This window comes from Ammospiza caudacuta, chromosome 32 (genome assembly GCF_027887145.1).
Source record: "Ammospiza caudacuta isolate bAmmCau1 chromosome 32, bAmmCau1.pri, whole genome shotgun sequence".
In the NCBI taxonomy this organism is placed as follows: Eukaryota; Metazoa; Chordata; class Aves; order Passeriformes; family Passerellidae; genus Ammospiza; species Ammospiza caudacuta.
In genome coordinates this window covers 2,672,698-2,695,872 of record NC_080624.1, presented here as the reverse complement: position 1 = coordinate 2,695,872, position 23,175 = coordinate 2,672,698, and the positions used below count along the sequence as shown (strand labels likewise).

General features: G+C 63.1%; 2 protein-coding genes across 2 annotated transcripts; one reads left to right on the top strand and one right to left on the bottom strand.

Annotated features, from left to right (window-relative positions):
* The first annotated feature begins 157 nt into the window (after positions 1-157).
* SLC35A2 (solute carrier family 35 member A2) lies at positions 158-6,477 on the top strand. Its single transcript, XM_058822282.1, has 5 exons — positions 158-209; positions 1,033-1,215; positions 1,919-2,070; positions 3,500-4,164; positions 6,253-6,477. The coding sequence occupies exons 2-5, from the start codon at positions 1,158-1,160 to the stop codon at positions 6,278-6,280; spliced, it is 903 nt and encodes a 300-aa protein (XP_058678265.1). The 5' UTR covers positions 158-209; positions 1,033-1,157; the 3' UTR covers positions 6,281-6,477.
* An 836-nt stretch (positions 6,478-7,313) lies between these two features.
* On the bottom strand, positions 7,314-23,002 carry PORCN (porcupine O-acyltransferase). Its single transcript, XM_058822402.1, has 13 exons — positions 22,807-23,002; positions 21,110-21,302; positions 19,950-19,993; positions 18,032-18,213; positions 16,620-16,750; positions 14,750-14,764; positions 13,296-13,421; positions 10,953-11,053; positions 10,234-10,310; positions 9,377-9,440; positions 8,375-8,460; positions 7,727-7,837; positions 7,314-7,638 (listed from the first exon to the last, which is right to left on the bottom strand). Exons 1-13 carry the CDS (start codon positions 22,940-22,942, stop codon positions 7,537-7,539), a joined length of 1,368 nt encoding a protein of 455 aa, XP_058678385.1. The 5' UTR covers positions 22,943-23,002; the 3' UTR covers positions 7,314-7,536.
* Between the last annotated feature and the right edge of the window lie 173 nt (positions 23,003-23,175).

The following is a 23,175-nucleotide window of genomic DNA, read 5'->3' as shown; positions in this document are numbered from 1 at the left end:
GAGCGCTGATTGGTCGGACTGGCCGAGGGGGCGGAACGCCGCGCGAAAGTGCGCGGGGATTGGCCGGACCCTCTGCGGGCGGAGCCTCTCCTCTCGGTGGGCGGGGCCGCGGCGTGGCCGGAAGCGGAAGTGCTGTGCAGGTGCCACCATGGCGGCCCCGGGGGCGGCGGACGGGGGAGGCTCCGGAGACTCCGCGGGGCCCGCAACGGGTGAGGGGGCGCGGGCGGGGGGCGGCCGAGGGGCGGCGGGGCCCGGGCAGGGCCGGGGAGGGGCTGCGGGGCGGGGGATCCGGCTGGGGGGGTGGGGGGCGCTGGGGGGCTGCGGGGTGAGGGGGGCTGGGGGGGGGAATGGGGCAGGGCAGGGCAGGAGGGTCCGGGGGGACTGGGGGCGGTTTTGGGGATCCCGGAGATCTGGGGGGTCCCGGGGATCGGGGGGTGCTCTGGGGGCGGTTTTGAGGTCCCGGGGATCGGGGGGGCTGGGCCGGGGGTGTTGGGGGGTTTGGGGGTGCCCTGAGGGTCTGGGGGCGGTTCTGGGGGGCTTTGGGGCAGGCCTGGCACAGGGGTCGTGGGCGGGCGGGGCTGTGGGGCAGATCCGGGGGGCGTGAGGGGGGGACCCCAGGTGACCCCCGGTGTCCCGGAGGGGGGAGCTCCCATCCCGGGGTGCCTGGGGGGGCCCGGCCCGGTGTCCCCCTGCCCCTCAGTGACAGCCAGGTGTCCCCACAGTGTGACATTCCCATCCTGGGGGGCCCAGCCCGGTGTCCCCCTGCCCCTCAGTGACAGCCAGGTGTCCCCACAGTGTGACATTCCCATCCTGGGGGGCCCAGCCCGGTGTCCCCCTGCCCCTCAGTGACAGCCAGGTGTCCCCACAGTGTGACATTCCCATCCTGGGGGGCCCAGCCCGGTGTCCCCTGTCCCTCAGTGAGCCCCCCGTCCCCCCGCAGTGTCCCGGTGCGTGAAGTTCCCATCCTGGGGGGGCTCAGGGGGGCTCAGCCCGGTGTCCCCAGCCCTCGGTGACCCCCCGGTGTCCCCGCAGTGTCCCGCAAGGTGAAGTACGCCAGCCTGGGCGTGCTGGTGCTGCAGAACGCGTCGCTGGTGCTCAGCATCCGCTACGTGCGCACCCTGCCCGGGGAGCGCTTCCTGCCCACCACGGCCGTGGTGATGGCCGAGGCCATGAAGGGCAGCGCCTGCCTGCTGCTGCTGCTCATCCAGCACCGCGGTGAGCTGGGGACGTGGGGACGTGGGGACATGGGGACAGCAGGGACATTGGGGCTGTGCCTGCTGCTGCTGCTCATCCAGCACCACAGTGAGCTGGGGACAGCAGGGACATTGGGGACAGCAGGGACACTGGGGACAGTGGGGACATTGGGGCTGTGCCCGCTGCTGCTGCTCATCCAGCACAGGGGTGGGGACAGCAGGGACACTGGGGACATTGGGGACATTGGGGCTGTGCCTGCTGCTGCTGCTCATCCAGCACAGGGGTGGGGACAGCAGGGACACTGGGGGCATTGGGGACAGCAGGGACATTGGGGACAGCAGGGACACTGGGGACAGTGGGGACATTGGGGCTGTGCCCGCTGCTGCTGCTCATCCAGCACCGGGGTGAGACGGGGACAACAGGGACATTGGGGACATGGGGGGACACTGGGGACATGGGGGACAGGGCCACACCTGGCACCGTGCCATCCTCCAGCTCTGAGGTGAGCACAGGGTGGGGGGTGGGGACACAAAGGAGACACGAGGGACCAGGAGGGGACTTGGCAGGGGTCACACAGCGAGGACACAGGGGACACTGGGGACATTGGGGACAGTGCAGGGATGCAGTGACAAGTGGCAGAGACCCGCGGGACACGAGGGGACACGGGAGGCTCACGGGGGGTGACAGGGACGCAGTGTCCCTGTCCTGAGCCTTGTCCCCCCAGGCAGCGTCCGGCAGACGGCGGTGACGCTGCACGAGGCCGTGGTGGGACAGTTTGGGGACACGCTGCGCCTGGCTGTCCCCTCCCTCATCTACACCCTGCAGAACAACCTGCAGTACGTGGCCATCTCCAACCTGCCCGCCGCCACCTTCCAGGTGACACACGGGCACAGGGGACACGCGGGGGGGCGGCACATGGAGGGAGGTGGCACATGATGGGAGGTGGCACATAGGGACAGCTGGCACACGGGGACAGGTGGCACCTGGGAGGAAGTGGAATACAGAGGGAGGTGGCACACAGGGACAGGTGGCACATGGGGACAGCTGGCACACATGGGGACGTGATGGGCTTGGGGACTGTCACTGTGTCCCTGTGCCCGTGTTTTTGTGACAGCCACAGTGTCCTTGTCACCATGTCCGTGTGACAGCCTCGGTGTCCCTGTGCCCTTGTCCTGTGACAGTCACCGTGTCCTTGTCCCCGTGTCTCTGTGACAGCCATGGTGGCGTCCCTGTCATTGTGTCCCTATGCTCACGTCCCTGTGACACTCACGGTGTCCCTATGCCTGCGTCCCTGTGACAGTCACGGTGTCCCTGTCCTCGTGCCTCTGTGACAGCCAGAGTGTCCTTATCCCCCTGTCCCACTCCTCGGGTCCTTGTGACAGCCACGGTGTCCCTGTGCCCATGTCCTGTGACAATCACCATGTCCTTGTCCCCGTGTCTCTGTGACAATCACGGTGTCCCTGTGCCCATGTCCCTGTGACAATGTCCAGGGTCCCTGTCCCTGATGTCCTTGCTGGTGACAGTGTCTGTGTCCCTGTGCCCGTGTCCCACAGGTGACCCTGTTCTCATCCCTGTCCCCAGGTGTCCCTGCTGTCCCACAGGTGACATGCCAGCTGCAGATCCTGTCCCTGTCCCCACAGGTGTTCCTGGCCCCACAGGTGTCTCTGTCCCCATGTGTCACTGTGTCCCCATCCCGCAGGTGACCCTGTCCCTGCTGTCACCAGCTGTCCCCGTCCCAGGTGACTGTCCCCATGTCCCTGTCCCCGCTGTCTCACAGGTGACCCTGTCCCAATCCCTGTCCTGTAGGTGTCCCTGTCCCCAGGTGTCTCTGTCCCCAGGCGATGCTGTCCCTACGTCCCTGTCCCCGCTGTCCCACAGGTGACTGTCCCCCTGTCCCTGTCCCTGCTGTCCCCAGCTGACCCTGTCCCCGTCCCCACAGGTGACATACCAGCTGAAGATCCTGTCCCTGTCCCTATCTGACCCTGTCCCCTTGTCCCCATTGCTCTCCCCGCAGGTGACGTACCAGCTGAAGATCCTGTCCCCAGTAACTTTGTCCCCAACTGACTTTCTCTGTCCCCATGTCCCTGTCCCCGCCTCACCCTGTCCCCACAGGTGACGTACCAGCTGGAGATCTTGTCCCTGTCCCCACTGACTGTCCTTGTCCCCATGTCCCTGTCCCTGTCCCCAGCTGACTGTCCCTTTGTCCCCATTGCTCTCCCCGCAGGTGACGTACCAGCTGAAGATCCTGTCCCTGTCCCCATGTCCCTGTCCCTGTAGGTGACTGTCCCCGTTGCTGTCCCCGCAGGTGACGTACCAGCTGAAGATCCTGACCACGGCGCTGTTCTCGGTGCTGCTGCTGGGCACGGCGCTGTCGCGGCTGCAGTGGCTCTCGCTGGCGCTGCTGTTCGCGGGGGTGGCGCTGGTGCAGGCGGAGCAGGCCCGGGCCGTGCCGGTGCCGGGGGCGCTGCCGCCGTCCGCGGGCCCCGAGGGGCCGCCCCAGAGCTACGCCGTGGGGCTGGCGGCCGTGGCCGCCTCCTGCCTGTCCTCGGGCTTCGCCGGCGTCTACTTCGAGCGGCTGCTGAAGCGCTCGGGCGGCTCCATCTGGCTGCGCAACGTGCAGCTGGGCGCCGTGGGCACGGCCGTGGGGCTGGGCGCCATGCTGGCCGCCGAGGGCCCCGCCGTGGCCGCGCTCGGCTTCTTCTACGGCTACAACGGCGCCGTGTGGGCCGTGGTGGTGAACCAGGCGGCCGGGGGGCTGCTGGTGGCCGTGGTGGTGCGCTACGCCGACAACATCCTCAAGGGCTTCGCCACGGCGCTCTCCATCCTGGCCTCCACGGCCGCCTCCGCGCACCTGTTCGGCTTCCGGCCGCGCGCGCCCTTCCTGGCCGGCACCGCCATGGTGCTCGCCGCCGTCGTGCTCTACGGGCGGCCCCGGGCGCAGCCCGCCGCCCGCGGGCAGGACCCCGGCAAGTCAGTGGGGCCCTAGGAGGGACGCGGGGACGCCGGGACGGGAGGGACGGGAGGGACGGGGCCGCGAGCGGGGCGGGGCGGCAGGTGAGGGGGCGGCAGGTGAACGTGCCAAGGTGAGGGGCAGCAGGTGAGGGGGCGGCAGGTGAACGTGCCAAGGTGAGGGGCGGCAGGTGAGGGGGCGGCAGGTGAGGGGTGAGAAGGTGACAGTGCCCAGGTGAGGGGACCCAGGTGAGGGTGCCCAGGTGAGGGGTCAGCAGGTGGCAGGACCTCATTAGGGCTCGTTAGAGCTTATAAGTGCTCATTAGGCTCCTGAGAGCTCACTAAAGCTCGTTGGGCTCGTTAGGCTCATCAGCCTTGTTAAGGCTCGTTGGGCTCATTAGGGCTTGTTAAAATGGTGGAGAAGCTTGGGGGTCCCCAGGGTCAGCAGGTGAGGGTGCCCAGGTGTGCGGTCAGCAGGTGGCAGGGCCTCATTAGGGCTTATTAGAGCTCGTTAAGGCTCATCAGCCTCATTAGGGCTCGTTAGGCTCATTAGTCTCATTAGGGCTCATTAGAATGGTGGAAGACCCTTGGGGGTCCCCAGGGGTCAGCAGGTGAGGGGCAGCAGGTGGCAGGGCCTCATTAAGACTCATTAATCTTATTAGAGCTCATTAGGGCTTGTTAGGCTCATTAGTCTCATTAGGGCTCGTTAGGCTCATTAGCCTCATTAGAATGGTGGAGAAGCTGGGGGGGTCCCCAGGGTCAGCAGGGGGGGACCCCAATGTTGGCCTTGTTTTGGTGGTGGGCACTCGTTAAGGCTCATTAGGGACCTGCAGAGGCTCATTAATTATGGGCAGCTCATTAAGACTCGTTAGGGACCTGCAGAGGCTCATTAGGGGATGGGGAGCTCGTTAATGCTCATTAATTGGTGGGGGCTCATTAAGGCTCCTTGGGTGCTGGAGGATGCCAAGGTGGAGATGAATGAGGTCAGAGGTTAATGAGGCTAATGAGGTCAGCGGGGTTAATGAGGTCAGAGGTTAATGAGGTCAGTGGGGTTAATGGAGTTCTGGGTTAACGAGGTCAGTGGAGTTAATGAGATGAGAGCTTAATGAGGTCAGCAGGGTTAATGAGGTCAGAGGTTAATGAGGTCAGAGGTTAATGAAGGAGCTCTGGGTTAGTGACATCAGCAGGCTTAATGAGATCGATGGGGTTAACGAGGTCAATGAAGGAGCTCTGGGTTAATGAGGTCAGCAGGGTTAATGAGATCAGACGTTAATGAAGTCAGAGGTTAACGAGGTCAGAGATTAATGAAAATTAATGAAGGGCTCACTGGGACCCCGCCCCCCTTTGGGAAGCCCCGCCCCCGCCCCGCCCCCCGGCCGGTGGGGGAGGGGCCGATGTACAGATTTTGTAGGGGGGAGGGGCCGGGCGCGTTTTTAACGAGCTTTGGGGCTAATAAAGGCGGATTTGGTTAAAGCGCGTGTGGGGGGGCACTAACACACTAACACGGGCTGGGAGCCGTGGGGGAACGTGTGGGATCCATAGGGGACTGCCCGGGCCCTATAGAATCCATAGGGACTGTATGGGATCCATAGGGACTGTGTGGGATCCATGGGGGACTGCCCGGGCCCTACGGAATCCATAGGGACTGTATGGGATCTATGGGAGACTGCCTGGGGCCCTATAGAATCCATAGGGACTGTATGGGATCTATGGGGGACTGCCCGGGCCCTATAGAATCCATAGGGACTGTGTGGGATCCATGGGGGACGGCCCGGGCCCTACAGGATCCATGGGATCCACAGGGGAATGTGTGGGATCGATGGGGACTGTGTGGAATCCACAGGGACCCTCCTGGCTGCCACAGGAACCCCCCAGGGCCATACAGGATCTATAGGGGACTGCCTGCCTGGGGCATTTGGGATCTATAGGGAACCCCTGGGCCCTGTAAAATCCACGGGAACTGCCCAGGGCCTTATAGAATCCATAAGGGACCCTCCCCACGGGCCCTATAGGATCCATAGGGACCCTCCCCAGCCCCTGCAGAGCCCCCTGGAGCCCCCCGGGCCCTGTAGGATCCATGGGGCCTCTCAGGGTCTCTCTCTCTTGCAGGTCTCCCAGCAAGGCCAAGGGCACCTGACGGCACCGAGCGACCCCGGGCCCCATAGAGCGGCCCCCGGGGCACTGCGGGCACTATAGGATCCATACGGACCCTGTATAGGGCCCTGTGCCCCCCCGGGACCCCTCAGTCCCTACAGCCGCCATATGGCCGCTCCCCTCCTGGGGGCTATAGGGGCAGCTCCCCCCCAGTCCCTATAGGGGCCATATGGACCCGACCCCCCCAGTCCCTGTAGGGGCCATATGGACCCGACCCCCCCAGTCCCTATAGGGGCCATATGGACCCGACCCCCCCAGTCCCTATAGGGATCATATGGACCCGACCCCCCCAGTCCCTATAGGGGCAGCTCCCCCCCAGTCCCTATAGGGGCCATATGGACCCGACCCCCCCCAGTCCCTATAGGGATCATATGGACCCGACCCCCCCCAGTCCCTATAGGGGCCATATGGACCCGACCCCCCCAGTCCCTATAGGGGCCATATGGACCCGAACCCCCAGTCCCTGTAGGGGCCATATGGACCTGACCCTCCCCCAGTCCCTATAGGGGCCATATGGACCCGAACCCCCAGTCCCTGTAGGGGCCATATGGACCTGACCCTCCCCCAGTCCCTGTAGGGGCCATATGGACCCGAGCCCCCCAGTCCCTATAGGGGCCATATGGACCTAACCCTCCCCCAGTCCCTATAGGGGCCATATGGACCCGAGCCCCCCAGTCCCTATAGGGGCCATATGGACCTAACCCTCCCCCAGTCCCTATATGAACCCTCCCCAGTCCCTACTGGGGCCTCAATGACACTCCTGCTCCCCATAGGAGCCCTATGGCCGTTCCCCCCCCCCCCGCCGGGGGCTGTAGGGGACTCCCCCCGGTCCCTATAGGGGCCATAGGGCCCCCCCGCGCGGGTTTGAGGTGAATTAAGAGGATTTTGGTCAAACCTTGGCTCCGCGCCATCGCCAGGGGGCGCCACCCCCGCAACGCGTCCGCGCATGCGCCGCGTGGCACCGCGCCTCGCGCTCCCATTGGTCGCCCGGCAATGATTGACAGCAACCGTCGAGGCGAGGCTTTTATTGGTCCCAGAGCGGCCGCGCGGCGTCACTTCCGCCCGAGCAAGGGCAGGAGATCTCCCGGAGCGGAAGTTGGGACCATCGAGAGGCGCTTCCGGCGGCCCGGAGCGGCCCTCGCGGGCCGCAGCGGCCGCGCTCTCTGTGGTGCCCGGTCCTCCCAGGCGCTCCCAGTTCATCCCAGTTGCTCCCAGTTGCCCCCAGTGGCCTCGCCGGGCTCAGCGCAGCAGCCGGGCCAGCACCCAGCAGCCCAGCGTCACCCAGTGGCTGGCCCAGTTCAGCTCGGACCACTTGCGCACGGTGTAGGCCATGCCGTAGCCCTGAGGGGGCGGGAGGGCGTCAGGGCACTTCCGATGGTGGGGGCGGCCTCAGACCTCGGGGGGCTCGGGGGGGATTTGGGGGTCCCACCTGCTCCTCCACGGCGTCCTCGGCCTCCACATCGAACAGGGCGCCCAGGTAGGACAGGTGGAACAGGGCCAGGGCTCCCAGGGCCCCGTTCAGAGCCCGCACCCACAGCGTCTGCGGGACCCCAAAAATATTCTCAGGGACACCCCAAATGCCTCCAGGAATCCCCTAAACCCTCAGTGTTCAGAGCCCACACCCACAGTGTCTGTGGGGACCCAAAATATATCATCAAGGACCCCCCAGTTCCCCCCTGTTCACTGCTCATACCCACAGCATCTGTGGGACCCGAAAAATAACCTCAGGACCCCCCAAATCTCTACAGGAACCACAAAACTTCTCCGGTGTTCAGAGCCTTCACCCACAGCATCTGTGGGACCCCAAAATATCCTCAGGGACCCCCCAAACCCCTGAGGGACCCCCCCAAATCCCCCCTGTTCACTGCTCACATCCACAACATCTGTGGGAACTCAAGGACCCCCCCAGATCCCCCCGAGTGCCTGCAGGAGCCCTGAACCCCCTTGCTGTGCCCCCAGTGCTCCCCCAAAGCCCCACAAAGGCCCCAGGACCCTCTGCCCTCCCACCCAGGGGTCCCCAAACCCCCATCTCCTCCTGTTATCCCCTCCAGAGACCCCCCGGTGTCCCCGCTCTCACGTCCTTGTGGCGGTGGCTGCAGCGCGGGGGGCAGCGCTTGGACAGCACGCAGGCGTCAAAGATGGCGGCCAGGCGCTGCCTCAGGGCTGCGGGAGGGCGGGGTCAGCAAGGGACACGCCCACTGCAGGCCACACCCCTCATAGCCCCACCTATCACCAGCCACACACAGCCCTGCCCACCATGGCAGGCCCCGCCCACCCCTTCATGGCCCCACCCATCACTGCAGGCCACACCCCTTTATAGCCCCACCCATCACTGCAGGTCCCACCCACACCCTTGTAGCCCTGCCCATCACCACAGGCTCCACCCACACCCTCATAGCCACGCCCATCCCCAGAGGCTCCACCAAGCTCTGCCCATCACGACGGGCTCCACCCACACCCTCATAGCTACACCATCACCACAGGCTCCACCCACACCATAGCCACGCCCATCACCACAGGCTCCACCCATACCCTCATGGCCTTGCCTATTAGTGCAGGCTCCACCCCCATCCTCATAACCCCGCCCACCACTGCAGACTCCATCCATACCCTCATAGCCTCGCCCATCACTGCAGGCCACACCCACACCCCATAGCCACGCCCATCACTGCAGGCAACAACCCCTTAATAGCCCCACCCATCAGAACCGAGACCCTCATAGCCCCGCCCATCACTGCCGGCTCCACCCACTCCTCATAGCCCTGCCCATCACCATCCACACCCTTATAGCCCCGCCCCTCACTGCAAGCTCCACCCACACCCCAAAGCCCCGCCCAGCACCACAGGCTCTGCCCACACCCTCTTAGCCCCGCCCAGCACAAATAAGCTCCACCCACCTTAGTTGATGCCCCACCCACTCTGCTCAGGCCCCGCCCACACCTAACTCATTCACAGCATTGCAGCCCCACCCACATCCTCAGCCCCTCCCACCCCATTAGGCCACACCCATACTCAAAGCCCTGCCCATTGAGCCCCTCCCACCGCATCTGGCCCCGCCCCTTAAAGGGCCAGCGCTGACCGTGCTCGGCGTAGGTGATGAGGCCCAGCGAGAGCAGCACCGCGGCCAGGTGGAAACTGAGACCCTGCCGGGGGGGACACGGGGGTCTGGGGGGGCCTGGGCGGTTTGGGGGTGCCAGGGGGCATTGGGGGGCTTTGGGGAGGGTCTGAGGGGCTTTTTGGGGGTGTCTGGGGGGGGTCTAGGGGGCATTGGGGGGACCAGGAGGTTCTTTGAGGAGGGATCTGGGGGGCTTTGGGGGCGTCTGGGGGGCTTTTGTGGGGCAGTCTGGGGGGGGGGTGCAGGCGGATTTTGGGGGGGTCCACGGGGCTTTTTTGGGGGGTCTGGGGGGCTTTTGGGGAGTCCAGGGGGCTTTTGGGGGTCCTTGCTGGATTGGGGGTGGTCCAGGGGGCTTTGGGGGAGTCTGGGGGTGTCTGTGGGAGACCAGGGGAATTTTGGGGGGATTCCAGGCTGCATTGAGGGGGTCTCTGGGGCTTTGGGGGGTTTTAGGGGGGTCTTGGGGGTGTCCGTGCTGGACTGGGGGGGTTCTGGGAGGCCTTTGGGGGTCCAGTGGGAGTTTTTGGGGGGCCCAGGGGGCTTTTAAAGGGGTTTGGGGGGTTTTGGGGCTGTCTGTGCTGGACTGGGGGGCGTCTGGAGGGGGGTCAGGGGGCTTTGGGGGTGTTTTTGGGGGGTGTTAGGTCCCTCACGTGTAGCGGGGTGCTGGGGTGGTTTTGGGGTGTTTTTAGGGTGGTTTTTAGGGTATTTTGGGGTGGTTTTGGGGTCCCTCATGGGCAGCAGGGTGCTGGGGTGGGTTTTGGGGTGTTTTTAGGGTATTTTGTGGTGGTTTTTAGGGTATTTTAGGGGGTTTTTGGGTCCCTCACGTGCAGCAGGGCGCTGGCCGCATAGGTGCCCAGCACGGCGGCAAAGGTGCCCAGGCAGCGAGCGGTCTGGAACACGTCTGCGGGGACAGCAGTGACAGCAGTGACAGTGACACCAGCGTGGGACACCAGCGAGACCAGCATGGGACACCAGGAACACCAGCATGGGACACCACTCACACCAGTATGGGACACCAGGAACACCAGTATGGGACACCAGAAACACCAGTATGGGACACCAGGAACACCAGCATGGGACACCAGAAACACCAGTATGGGACACCAGAAACACCAGCATGGGACACCAGGAACACCAGCATGGGACACCAGAAACACCAGTATGGGACACCACTCACACCAGTATGGGACACCAGGAACACCAGCATGGGACACCAGAAACACCAGTATGGGACACCACTCACACCAGTATGGGACACCAGGAACACCAGTATGGGACACCAGGAACACCAGTATGGGACACCACTCACACCAGTATGGGACACCAGGAACACCAGTATGGGACACCAGGAACACCAGTATGGGCTTCAGGGCCCACCCCAGCCCCTCTCCCAGTTGTTCCCAGTCCCCCCAGTCCATCCCAGTCCCCCTCAGTACGATCTCAGTTCCCCCCACATCCCTCTCCAAGTCCCCCTCAGTCCCCCCCAGTTTGATCTCGGTCCCCCCCAGTCTCTCCCAGTCCCCCCAGTGTCCCCAGGGCTCACAGGTGTGCAGCCAGCGGGACATGGGCAGGTTCCAGTTTGTCACCACCTCGGCCATGGAGCGCGGCAGCTCCACCCGCAGGGGCCGCGACACCGCCAGGTCCCTGGGGACACACAGGGGACAGCAGGGACAGTGTGACACCGCCAGGTCCCTGGGGACACACAGGGGACAGCAGGGACAGTGTGACACCGCCAGGTCCCTGGGGACACACAGGGGACAGCAGGGACAGTGTGACACCGCCAGGTCCCTGGGGACACACAGGGGACAGCAGGGACAGTGTGACACCGCCAGGTCCCTGGGGACACACAGGGGACAGCAGGGACAGTGTGACACCGCCAGGTCCCTGGGGACACACAGGGGTCAGAATGACACACAGGGACAGTGTGACACAGCTCCACCTGCAGGGGCCACAACACCACCAGGTCCCTGGGGACACACAGGGGACATCAGTGTGACAACACAGGGGCAGTGTGACACACAGGGGACAGCAGGAACAGTGTGACACAGCTCCACCCGCAGGGGCCGTGACACCTCCAGGTCCCTGGGGACACAGGGGACAGTGTGACACACAAGGGCAGTGTGACACCGCCAGGTCCCTGGGGACACACAGAGGACAACAGGGTGACACACAGGGACAGTGTGACACAGGGGACAGTGTCACACTATCAGTGTCACACAAGGTCAGTGTCACACAGAGGGGTAAGTGTCACACTGTCACTATCACTCAGGGTGCAGTCAGTGTCACACTATCAGTGTCACCGTGTCACACATGGTCAGTATCCCTCACCGGTGCAGGTGCTTGTGGTGCTCGCTGTGCAGTGTCACACACAGGGTCAGTGTCACACACAGGGTCAGTGTCACACACACACAGGGGTCAGCGTCAGTGTCACACAGTGTCACACACAGGGTCAGTGTCACACACAGGGTCAGTGTCACACACAGGGACAGTGTCACACACAGTGTCACACAGGGTCAGCGTCACACACAGGGTCAGTGTCACACAGTGTCAAACACAGGGTCAGTGTCACACACAGGGTCAGAGCGTCACACACAGTGTCAAACACAGGGTCAGTGTCACACACAGGGTCAGTGTCACACAGTGTCAAACACAGGGTCAGTGTCACACACAGGGTCAGTGTCACACACACAGGGGTCAGCGTCAGTGTCACACAGTGTCACACACAGGGTCAGTGTCACACACACAGGGTCAGTGTCACACACACAGGGGTCAGCGTCAGTGTCACACACAGGGTCAGTGTCACACACAGTGTCACAGCGTCACACACAGGGTCACACTGTCCCTGTCCCTCACCAGTGCAGGTGCTGGTGGCGCTCGCTGTGCAGTGTCACACACAGGGTCAGCGTCACACACACAGGGGTTAGCGTCAGTGTCACACCGTGTCACACAGGGTCAGTGTCACAGTGTCACACACAGGGTCAGTGTCACACACACACAGGGGTCTGTCAGTGTCACACAGTGTCACACACAGGGTCAGTGTCACACACAGGGTCAGTGTCACACACACACAGGGGTCAGCGTCAGTGTCACACAGTGTCAGTGTCACACACAGTGTCACAGCGTCACACACAGTGTCACACTGTCCCTGTCCCTCACCGATGCAGGTGCTGGTGGTGCTCGCTGTGAAGTGTCACACACAGGGTCAGCGTCACACACACAGGGGTTAGCATCAGTGTCACACCGTGTCACACAGGGTCAGCGTCACAGTGTCACACACAGGGTCAGTGTCACACACAGGGACAGTGTCACACAGTGTCACACACAGGGTCAGCGTCACACACAGTGTCAAACACAGGGTCAGTGTCACACACACAGGGGTTAGCGTCAGTGTCACACAGTGTCACACAGGGTCAGTGTCACACCGTGTCACACAGGGTCAGTGTCACAGTGTCACACACAGGGTCAGTGTCACACACAGGGTCAGTGTCACACACACAGGGGTTAGCGTCAGTGTCACACAGTGTCACACACAGGGTCAGTGTCACACACAGGGTCAGTGTCACACACACACAGGGATCAGCGTCAGTGTCACACTGTGTCAGTGTCACACGCAGTGTCACAGCGTCACACACAGTGTCACACTGTCCCTGTCCCTCACCAGTGCAGGTGCTCGTGGCGCTCGCTGTGCAGTGTCACACACAGGGTCAGTGTCACACACAGTGTCACACACAGGGTCAGTGTCACACACAGGGTCAGTGTCACACAGTGTCACACACAGGGTCAGTGTCACACACAGGGTCAGTGTCACACAGTGTCACACACAGGGTCAGTGTCACACACAGTGTCACAGCGTCACACACAGGGTCACACTGTCCCTGTCCCTCACCAGTGCAGGTGCTCGTGGCGCTCGCTGTGCCCTGACCCTGCCAGCGTGGCCGTGGCCTCGGACAGGAAGGCCACGAAGTAATTGCTGAAGTGGAACGAGAGCGCGCTCTCGTAGGCACGGAGCCACCTGGGGACAGGGGGGACAGGGGGGACAGGGGGGTTGGGGACAGGGGGGTTGGCGATTTGGAGGAGTTGGGGTGGTTTGGGGGACATGGGGGGGTTTGGGGTTTGTGGTTTGGGCAGGGGGATGTGAGGGGGTTTGGGGGAGTTTGAGGTTTGGGGGGACATTGGGGGCATTTGGGGCAAAACGAAGGAGTTCAGGGTTTGAGGGGTTCGGGGAGTTCAGGGTTTGGGGGGGATTTGGGGAATTTGGGGTTTGGGGGGGATTTGGGGCAGTTTGGGGGTTGGCGGGTTTGGGGGAGTTTGGGGTTTGGGGATATTTGGGGGAAAATGGAGGAGTTTGGGGTTTGGGGGAGATTTTGGGGAAACGGGGGGGTTTGGGGGGGATTTGGGGGAGATTTTGGGGATACGGGAGTTCAGGGTTTGGCGGTATTTGGGGGAAAATGGGGGAGTTCAGGGTTTGGGGGGGATTTGGGGGAAATGGGGGAGTTCATGGTTTGAGAGAGATTTTGGGGAAACGGGAATTTGGGGTTTGGAGGGGATTTGGGGCAGTTTAGGGTTTGGGGGGATTTGAGGGAAAATGGGGGAGTTCAGGTTTTGGGGGGGATTTGGGGGAAATGGGGGAGTTCAGGGTTTGAGAGAGATTTTGGGGAAACGGGAATTTGGGGTTTGGGGGGATTTGGGGCAGTTTAGGGTTTGGGGGGATTTGGGGCAGTTTGGGGTTGGGGGGGATTTGAGGGAAAATGGGGGAGTTCAGGGTTTGGGGGACATTTGGGGATATTGGGAGGTTTTTTGGGGGGGGATTTGGGGATATGGGGGAGGGGGTTGGGAGCCAGAGACAGGATTTGGGGACACACACACACATTAAGGTGCCACCCCCATCTCACGTCCCCTCAATGTCCCCTCAGACCCCCCCTGTGACCCCCGGGCTCCCCCTCCCAGGCCCCCCCAAATCCCCTTGGGCTCCCCCAAACCCCCCCATCCCCAAGTGCCCCATTCCTGTCCCACTCCCACCCTGGGGGTCCCCAAACCCCTCTTGGGCCCCCCAAACACCCCCCTGGCCCCCCCAAACCTTTTTTGCCTCCCCCAGACTCCTCCTGTCCCCCCCCAAACCCTTTCTGAGCCCCCCAAACCCCTCTTGCCTCCTCCAAACCCCTCCTGGGTTCCCCCAAACTCCTTCAGGACCCCCAAAATCCCCCCAAACCCCTCCTGCACCCCCCAAACCCCTCTTGGCCACCCCAAACCCCCTCTGGGACCCCCTAACCACCCCCAGATCCCCCAAAATGCCCCCCAAAGCCCCCCAGAATGCCCCCCAAAGCCCCCCAATCCCCTCACCTGGCCAAGACGCTCCTGGGCAGCACCGGGGGAACAGAGACATCAGTGAGGGGGGGCTGGGGGGCCCCGAGGGATTTTGGGGGTCCCTGGGGAGGGTCTGGGGTTCCCTGAGGGATTTTGGGGGTCCCTGGGGAGGGTCTGGGGTTCCCTGAGGGATTTTGGGGGTCCCTGGGAAGGGGTTTAGGGGCTCCCCCAGAGGTTTTTGGGGCCCTTGGTTGAGGTTGGGGATTGTCGGGGTTTGGGGGCTCCTGGAAGGGTTTTGGGGGTACCTGAGGGGTTTGGGGGCTCCTGGAAGGGTTTTGGGGGTACCTGAGGGGTTTGGGGCTCCTGGAAGGGTTTTGGGGGTACCTGAGGGGTTTGGGGGGGCTCCTGGAAGGGTTTTGGGGGTACCTGAGGGGTTTGGGGGGGCTCCTGGAAGGGTTTTGGGGGTACCTGAGGGGTTTGGGGGGGCTCCTGGAAGGGTTTTGGGGGTACCAGAGGGGTTTGGGGGGGCTCCTGGAAGGGTTTTGGGGGTACCAGAGGGGTTTGGGGGGGCTCCTGGAAGGGTTTTGGGGTACCTGAAGGGTTTGGGGGTACCTGAGGGGTCTGGGGGGTCCTGGAAGGGTTTTGGGGGTACCTGAGGGGTTTGGGGGCTCCTGGAAGGGTTTTGGGGGTACCTGAGGGGTTTGGGGGCTCCTGGAAGGGTTTTGGGGGTACCTGAGGGTTTTGGGGGTACCTGAGGGGTTTGGGGGGGCTCCTGGAAGGGTTTTGGGGTACCTGAAGGGTTTGGGGGTACCTGAGGGGTCTGGGGGACCCTGGAAGGGTTTTGGGGGTACCTGAGGGGTCTGGGGGGGTCCTGGAAGGGTTTTGGGGTCCCCGGGGGGGTTTAGGGGGTCCCAGGGGAGTTTGGGGAGAATTTGGGGGGGGGGAATTTGGGGGGCTCTTGGAGGGATTTTCAGGGGATTTCTCATGGAATTTGGGGGGATTGTGGGGGAGATTTGGGGGGGATTTGGGGGGGATTTTGGGGAGGATCCTGGGGGCACCTTGGGGGCATTTTGGGGAGGATTTGAGAAGGATTTTGGGAAGATTTTGGAGGAATTTTAGAGGAGTTTGGGGGGGACTTGGAGGGAGATTTTTGGGGGAATTTGAGGGGATATTGAGAGGGGATTTTGGGAGGGATTTGGGGGGATTTTAGGGCATTTTGGGGGAATTTGGGGGGGTTTTATGGGGAATTTTGGGAGGGATTTTGGGAGAATTTCGGTGGAATTTGGGGGGATTTTGAGGGGATTTTATGGGGAATTTTAGGGGAGTTTGGGGGGATTTTGGGGGGGATTTGAGAGGGATTTGGGGGTATTTTGGGGGAATTTGAGGGGGATTTTGAGGGGATATTGAGAGGGGATTTTGGGAGGGATTTGAGGTGAATTTGGGGCAAATTTTGGTGGAATTTGGGGAGGAATTTGAGGTGAATTTGGGGAGGATTTGGGGGAATTTTGGTGGAATTTGGGGTGATTTTAGGGCATTTTGGGGGAATTGGGGGGAGGGGATTTTGGGGCTATTTGAGGGGGATTCTGGGGGTGATTTTGGGGGGGATTTTGAGAGGGATTTTGGGGGAATTTTGGTGGAATTTGGGAGGATTTTGAAGGGATTTTATGGGGAATTTTAGGGGAGTTTGAGGGGGACTTGGAGGGGGATTTGGGGGGGGGATTTTGAGAGGGATTTTGGGGGAATTTTGGGGTGATTTTGAGAGGGGATTTCAGGAGGGATTTTGAGGGGATTTGAGGGGGATTTTGGGGAATTTTGGTGAAATTTGGGGGGATTTTGAGGGGACTTTGAGAGGGAATTTGGGGGGGGGGATTGCGAGGGGCATTTTTGGGGTGCTGTGGGGTCCCACCTGCGCAGGGCCCGTGCCCCATAGAGGGGCAGCAGGCTGGAGAACAGGAACGGGGCCAGGCAGGTGCTGACCAGCAGGCAGAGCAGGGCCAGCCCCAGGCTGCGCAGCCCCTTCCGCGCCCAGGCCGCGCTCTGGGGGGATGGCAGGGTCAGGGACGGACACACGGACAGACACACAGACACACGGACACACGGACAGACACACAGACACACGGACAGACACACAGACACACGGACACAGGGACGGACACACGGACAGACACACAGACACACGGACACAGGGACAGACACACAGACACACGGACAGACACACAGACACACGGACACAGGGACAGACACACAGACACACGGACACACAGACACAGGGACAGACTCACAGACACACGGACAGACACACGGACACACGGACACAGGGACAGACAAAGAGACACCCCAAACCCAACCCCCATCACTGACACCCCCCAAACTCACAGGGACACCCCCAAACCTACAGGGACACCCCCATCACTGACACCCCCAAACCCCATTTCCCCCCCAAATCCCCGCAATTTTTCCCCAAATCCCCCCATTTCTGCCCAAACCCCCATTTTCCCCAAACTCCCAGCTCCCCCAAATCCACCAAAGCCCCATTTCCCCCCAAACTTCCCATTTCCCCCAAATCTTCCATTTCCTCAAATCCCAAAAACTCCCCAAATCCCCATTTCCCCCAAGATCTCCAAATCCCTGTTTCCCCCCCAAACCCCCATTTCCCCCAAATCCTCCCAAACTCTGCATTTCCCCCCAAACCCCCATTTTTTCCCACCAACTTCCCATTTCTCCCAAATCTCCCATTTCCCCAAATCCCCGTTTTCCCTGCCAAACCCTGTTTTCTCCCCCAAACCCCCGTTCTTCCCACCAAACCCCAATTCCCCCCAAAACCCTCAAATCTCTGGTTTTCCCCCCAAATCCCCATTTCCTCAAATCCCAGTTTTTCCCATTTTCCCCTGTTTTTCCCCCATTTTCCCATACCAGGGGTGGTCCCTCCACGGCTCTCAGGTAGGGCCCAAAGGGCTCCCATGGCCCGAACACCACGGAGCCAGGTGAGCACAGGTACCGCAGCACCTGCCCAACCCCACTGCCCCAAATCCCCATTTTTCACCCCCAAATCCCCATTTTTCACCCCCAATCCTCGTTTTTCACCCCAAATCCCATTATCCCATACCAGGGGTGGTCCCTCCACGGCTCTCAGGTAGGGCCCAAAGGGCTCCCAGGGATCCAGGTGATCCAGGTGAGCACAGGTACCCCAGCCCCTGCCCAACCCCATTGCCCCAAATCCCCGTTTTTCACCCCAAATCCCCATTTTTCACCCCAAATCCCCGTTTTTCACCCTAAATCCCCATTTTTCACCCCAAATCCCCGTTTTTTCCCCCATACCAGGGGTGGTCCCTCCACGGCTCTCAGGTAGGTCCCAAAGGGCTCCCAGGGCCCGAACACCACGGAGCCAGGTGAGCACAGGTACCCCAGCACCTGCGCAGGGCTGGGCTCGGCGCCACCCGTGCCCCGGTCCAGGTCGAAGCCCAGCGACACGGCCTTCATGGCCACCACCATCTGCGCCCCTGGGGACATCGGGGGACATCGCGGGGACCCCAACGTCGGGGGGGACCCAAATACCAGGGGGAACCCCAAATCAGGGGAGACCCTCCCGTCAGAGGGGAGCCCGACATCGGGGGGACCCCCAAATCAGCAGGGACCCCAACGTCGGGGGGAAGCCAAAAACATCGGGGGCTCCCCAACGTCAGAAAGGACCCCAAAATCAGAGGGGATCCCAAAATCGCAAGGGACCCCGAAATCAGAGGAGACCCCAAAATCAGAAAGGATCTCAAAATAGGGGGGACCCCAACATCAGGTACCCCAGCATGAGAGGAGATCCTGAAATCGGGGGAACCCCAAAATCAGAGGGGAACCAAAAATTGGAGGAACCCCGAAATCGGGAGGGACCCAAATCAGAGGGGACCCCAACATCGGAGGGACCCCAATATCGGGCACCCCCCAATGTGGGGGGACCTCGAAATCAGAGGGGACCCCAAACAGGGGGACCCAGCATCAGGGGGGATCCCCCAACATCGGGCATCCCGAATCAGGGGGACCGGAAGATATCGGGCATCCCAAAAACATCGGGCACCCCAACATCAGGGGGAAATCCCAAAATCAGAGGGGATCCCATAATCGGGGGGACCCCAGCACCGGGGGCACCCCAACATCAGGCATCCAATGTCAGAGGCAATGCTGAAATCGGAGGGAACCCCAAAATCGTGGGAGAACCAAAATCAGAGGGGATCTCAAAATCGGAGGGGACCCCGAAATCAGGGGGGACCCCCAAACTGAGCACTCCAAAAACATCAGTCACCCCAACATCAAGAGAGACCCCAAAATCAGAGGGGATGGCAAAACCGGGGGGACGCCAACGTCAGGGGGGACCCCAATATCGAGGGAGACCCCGACATCAGGGGGAACACCAGCATCAGGGGACAACCAAAATCAGAGGGGATCCCAAAATTGGAGGGGACCCCAACATCGGGGAGACCCCAAAAACATCGGGCACCCCAACATCAGGGGGAACCTCAACACCAGCGGGAGACCCCAACATCAGAGGGGACCCCAACACCAGAGGGGATCCCAAGATCAGGAACCCCAACATCAGGAACCCCAACATCGGGGGGACCCCAAAAATATCAAGCACTCTGAAACACCAGGCACCCCAACATCAGAGAAGACCCCAAAATCAAAGGGGTCCCAAACTCGGGGGACCCCAGCATCAGACACCCCAAGATCAGAAGGGATGCCAACATTGGGCACCCTGAAACTGGGGGGACCCCAAAAACATCAGGCACCCCACATCAGAGAGAACCCCGAAAATGGGGGGAACCCCAAAATCAGCGGGCGCCCCAAAATCAGAGAGGACCCAAAATTCGGGGGAGCCACGAAAATCGGGGGGACCCAAAATCAGGGGGGACCCCAACATCAGCGGCCACCCCAAAATCGGGGAGAACCCAAATCAGAGGAGACCCCGAAATCAGGGGGGGACCCAAAATCAGGGGGGACCCCAAAATTTGGATGTGCTCCACATCCCCAGAGGGCTGGGGAAGGAACTGGGGGGTCCCAAACGGGGGAGAGGAGAGAAACTGGGGGTCCTGGGGGGAGGGGAAGGAGGGAGGGGGTCTCACCCTCACCACCACCTGCACCCCCACAGAACCCCAAAATCAGGGGGGACCCCAAAACTGGGGGGATCCCCAAAATGTGTGTAGGGGGAAAGGGGTTTGGGGGGATCTGGGGGGGGATTTGGGGGTCTCACCTCGCATCTTGTGCCACGTGACCGTGTCCACCATGTGCAGCTCCCTGGTGGGGAGAGGGGGCTCCCAGTCACTCCCAGTTCAATGTGCCCAACCTCCCAGTTCATCCCAGTGCCCCTCATGCCCCTCCCAGTGCCCCCAAACCCCCTCCCAGTCACTCCCAGTTCATCCCAGTGCCCCAAACCCCTTCCCAGTCACTCCCAGTTCATCCCTGTGCCCCTCATGCCCCTCCCAGTCCCTCCCAGTGCCCCAAACCCCCTCCCAGTCACACCCAGTTCAATGCCACCAACCCCCAGTTCATCCCAGTGGCCCCAGTCCCTCCCAGTGCCCCCAAACCCCTTCCCAGTCACTCCCAGTTCAATGCCACAACCCCCCAGTTCATCCCAATGCCTTTTGTCTCCCTCCCAGTGCCCCCAAACTGCTCCCAGTGCCCCCAGTCCCTCTCCCAGTCCATCCCAGTGCCCCCAATGCCTCTCCCAGTCCCCCCAAACCCACTCCCAGCACTCCCAAGCCCCTCCCAGTGCCCCCAGTCCCTTTCCCAGTCCCTCCCAGTGCCCCATACCCCATGAGCAGGTAGCTGAGGGCGGCCAGGGCCAGGCAGAGCCCCCCCAAACCCCCTCCCAGTGCCCCCAAATCTTCTCCCAATGCCTCAGATTACCCCCAGCTCCCATCCCAGTCCCTCCCAGTGCCCCCAGTCCCTCTGACAACAACGCCAAATCCCCTCCCAACGTCCAAATCAACCCCCAAACCCCCTCCCAGAGCCGCCAGTGCTCTTCCAGTGCCCCCAGCTCCCCCCCAGCTCTCCGTACCCCATGAGCAGGTAGCTGAGGGCGGCCAGGGCCAGGCAGAGCCCCCCCAAACCCTCTCCCAGTGCTCCCAGTGCCCCCAATCCCTCTCCCAGTGCTCCCAGTGCCCCCAATCCCTCTCCCAGTGCTCCCAGTGCCCCCAAACCCTCTCCCAGTGCTCCCAGTGCCCCCAATCCCCCTCCCAGTGCTCCCAGTGCCCCCAATCCCTCTCCCAGTGCTCCCAGTGCCCCCAATCCCTCTCCCAGTCCCTCCCAGTGCCCGCAATCCCCCTCCCAGTGCTCCCAATGCCCCCAATTCCCCTCCCAGTGCTCCCAGTGCCCCCAATCCCCCTCCCAGTCCCTGGCAGTGCCCCGTACCCCATGAGCAGGTAGCTGAGGGCGGCCAGGGCCAGGCAGAGGCCGCGGTGGGCGCGGGCCCGGCTCAGCAGCAGGGTGAGCACGCACAGCCCGCTCAGCAGGGCCACCCACAGCGCCTGAGCCCCGAAGAAATGGTGCAGGGCCAGGAGCCCCCCGGCCGCCGCCCCCGCGTGCTTCCCGCCCCGGGGCAGCGCTGAGGTACAAACACCGCTCAGGGGGCACCCCAAAGCCCGGGATCCCCGAACCCCAAACCCCGGGGATCCATGGACCCCAGACCCCGGGGATCCATGGACCCCAGACCCCGGGGATCCCCAAACCCCAAACCCCGGGGATCCATGGACCCCAAACCCCGGGGATCCATGGACCCCAAACCCCGGGGATCCATGGACCCCGAACCCCGGGGATCCCCAAACCCCAAACCCCGGGGATCCCCGAACCCCAAACCCTGAACCAGACACTGCCCTCCGGCCGCCGCCCCCGCCTGCTTCCCGCCCCGGGGCAGCGCTGAAACACGGACAGGGTCAGGGGGCGCCCCCAAACCTGGTAACACCCCCGAACCCCGGGGATCCATGGACCCCAAACCCCGGGGATCCCCGAACCCCAAACCGGACACTGCCCCCGGACCTTGGGGATCCCCTCACCCAACACCGGCAATGCCCCCACACCCTGGGGGTCCCCAAACCCCAAAAAAAACCCCCACATTCCAGGGGTTCCCGACCCCCCAAACCCCGGGAGTCCCCGAACCCCAAACCGGCAACGCCCCCACACCCCGAGGGTCCCTGAACCCCAAGCCCCAGGGGTCCCCGAGCCCAAAAGCCCCGGGTGTTCCCCGACCCAAAACTGGCAACCCCCCCCACCCCGGGGGTTCCCAAACCCCAAACCGGCAGTGCCCCCGACCCCGGGGTCCCTGAACCCCCCAACCCCAGGGATCCCCACACCCAACACCGGCAATGCCCCCACACTCTGGAGGTCCCCAAGCCCAAAACCCCGGGAGTCCCTGAACCCCAAACAGGACACTGCCCCCACCCTGGGGGTCCCCTCACCCCAAACCCCGGGGGTCCCCCCCACCCAAATCTGGCAATGCCCCCACACCCCGGGCATCCCCTCACCCGAAACCCCGGGGATCCCCTGAACCTGAAACCCCTGGGGGTCCCCAAACCCCCAAACCGGGAACACCCCCAAAACCCGGGGGTCCCTGAACCCAAACCCCGGGGGTCCCCTCACCCCAAACCAGGAACACCCCCAAACTCCGGGGATCCTTGAACCCAAAACCCTGTGCTACACCCCGGTATCCCCTCACCCAAAACCAGCAACACTTCCAAACCCTGGGGGTCCCGTCCCCCAAACCCGGGAACACCCCCAGGCCTCCAGACCCCCGGAACCCCCAGGCCCCTGGGAACCCCCAGACCCTCGGCTATACCCCCCACCCCTCCGGCCTCCTCAGACCCCCGGTTCCTCCCGGCCTCCGGGATGTCCCCCCAGCCCTCCGGCCTCCCCAGGGCCCCGGGTCCCCCCAGCCCCTCGCGTGTCCCCACAGACCCCCCGGACCCCTGGATGTGCCCGCATCCCTCCGGCCTTCCCAGATCCCCGGTTCCCCCCAGGGCCGCGGGTCTCCCGGCCTCCCGGATGTCCCCCACCCCTCCGGCCTGCCCAGGGCCCCGCTTCCCCCCGGTGTCCCCCCGCCCGGCCCCACTCACGCAGCCGGTGCAGCAGCCGCGCCCCGAGGCAGAGCAGCAGCAGCGGCCAGAGCTGGGCCAGGCCCTGGCGCGCCGTGGGCACCACGCAGCCGGGCAGCACCTGCGCCGCGAACTCTCGCGGAGGCAGCGCCGCCATCCCGACCCGAGCGGGGCTCGCTGCGTGCCGGGAGCCCCCAAAAACACCCAAAAACCCCGAAATGCCCCCAAATCCCCCGCCCGCGCCTCGCCCGGCGCGCCGCCCGCCCGCCTGAGGGGAAAGGGGCGTGGCCCCCGCGCCCACCAATCAGCGCCCGCCGTCCCGCCCCGCGTGGCGGCGCTGACCAATCAGAGCGCGGCGCGGCCAAATGGCGGCGCGCGACGGGGCGGCCG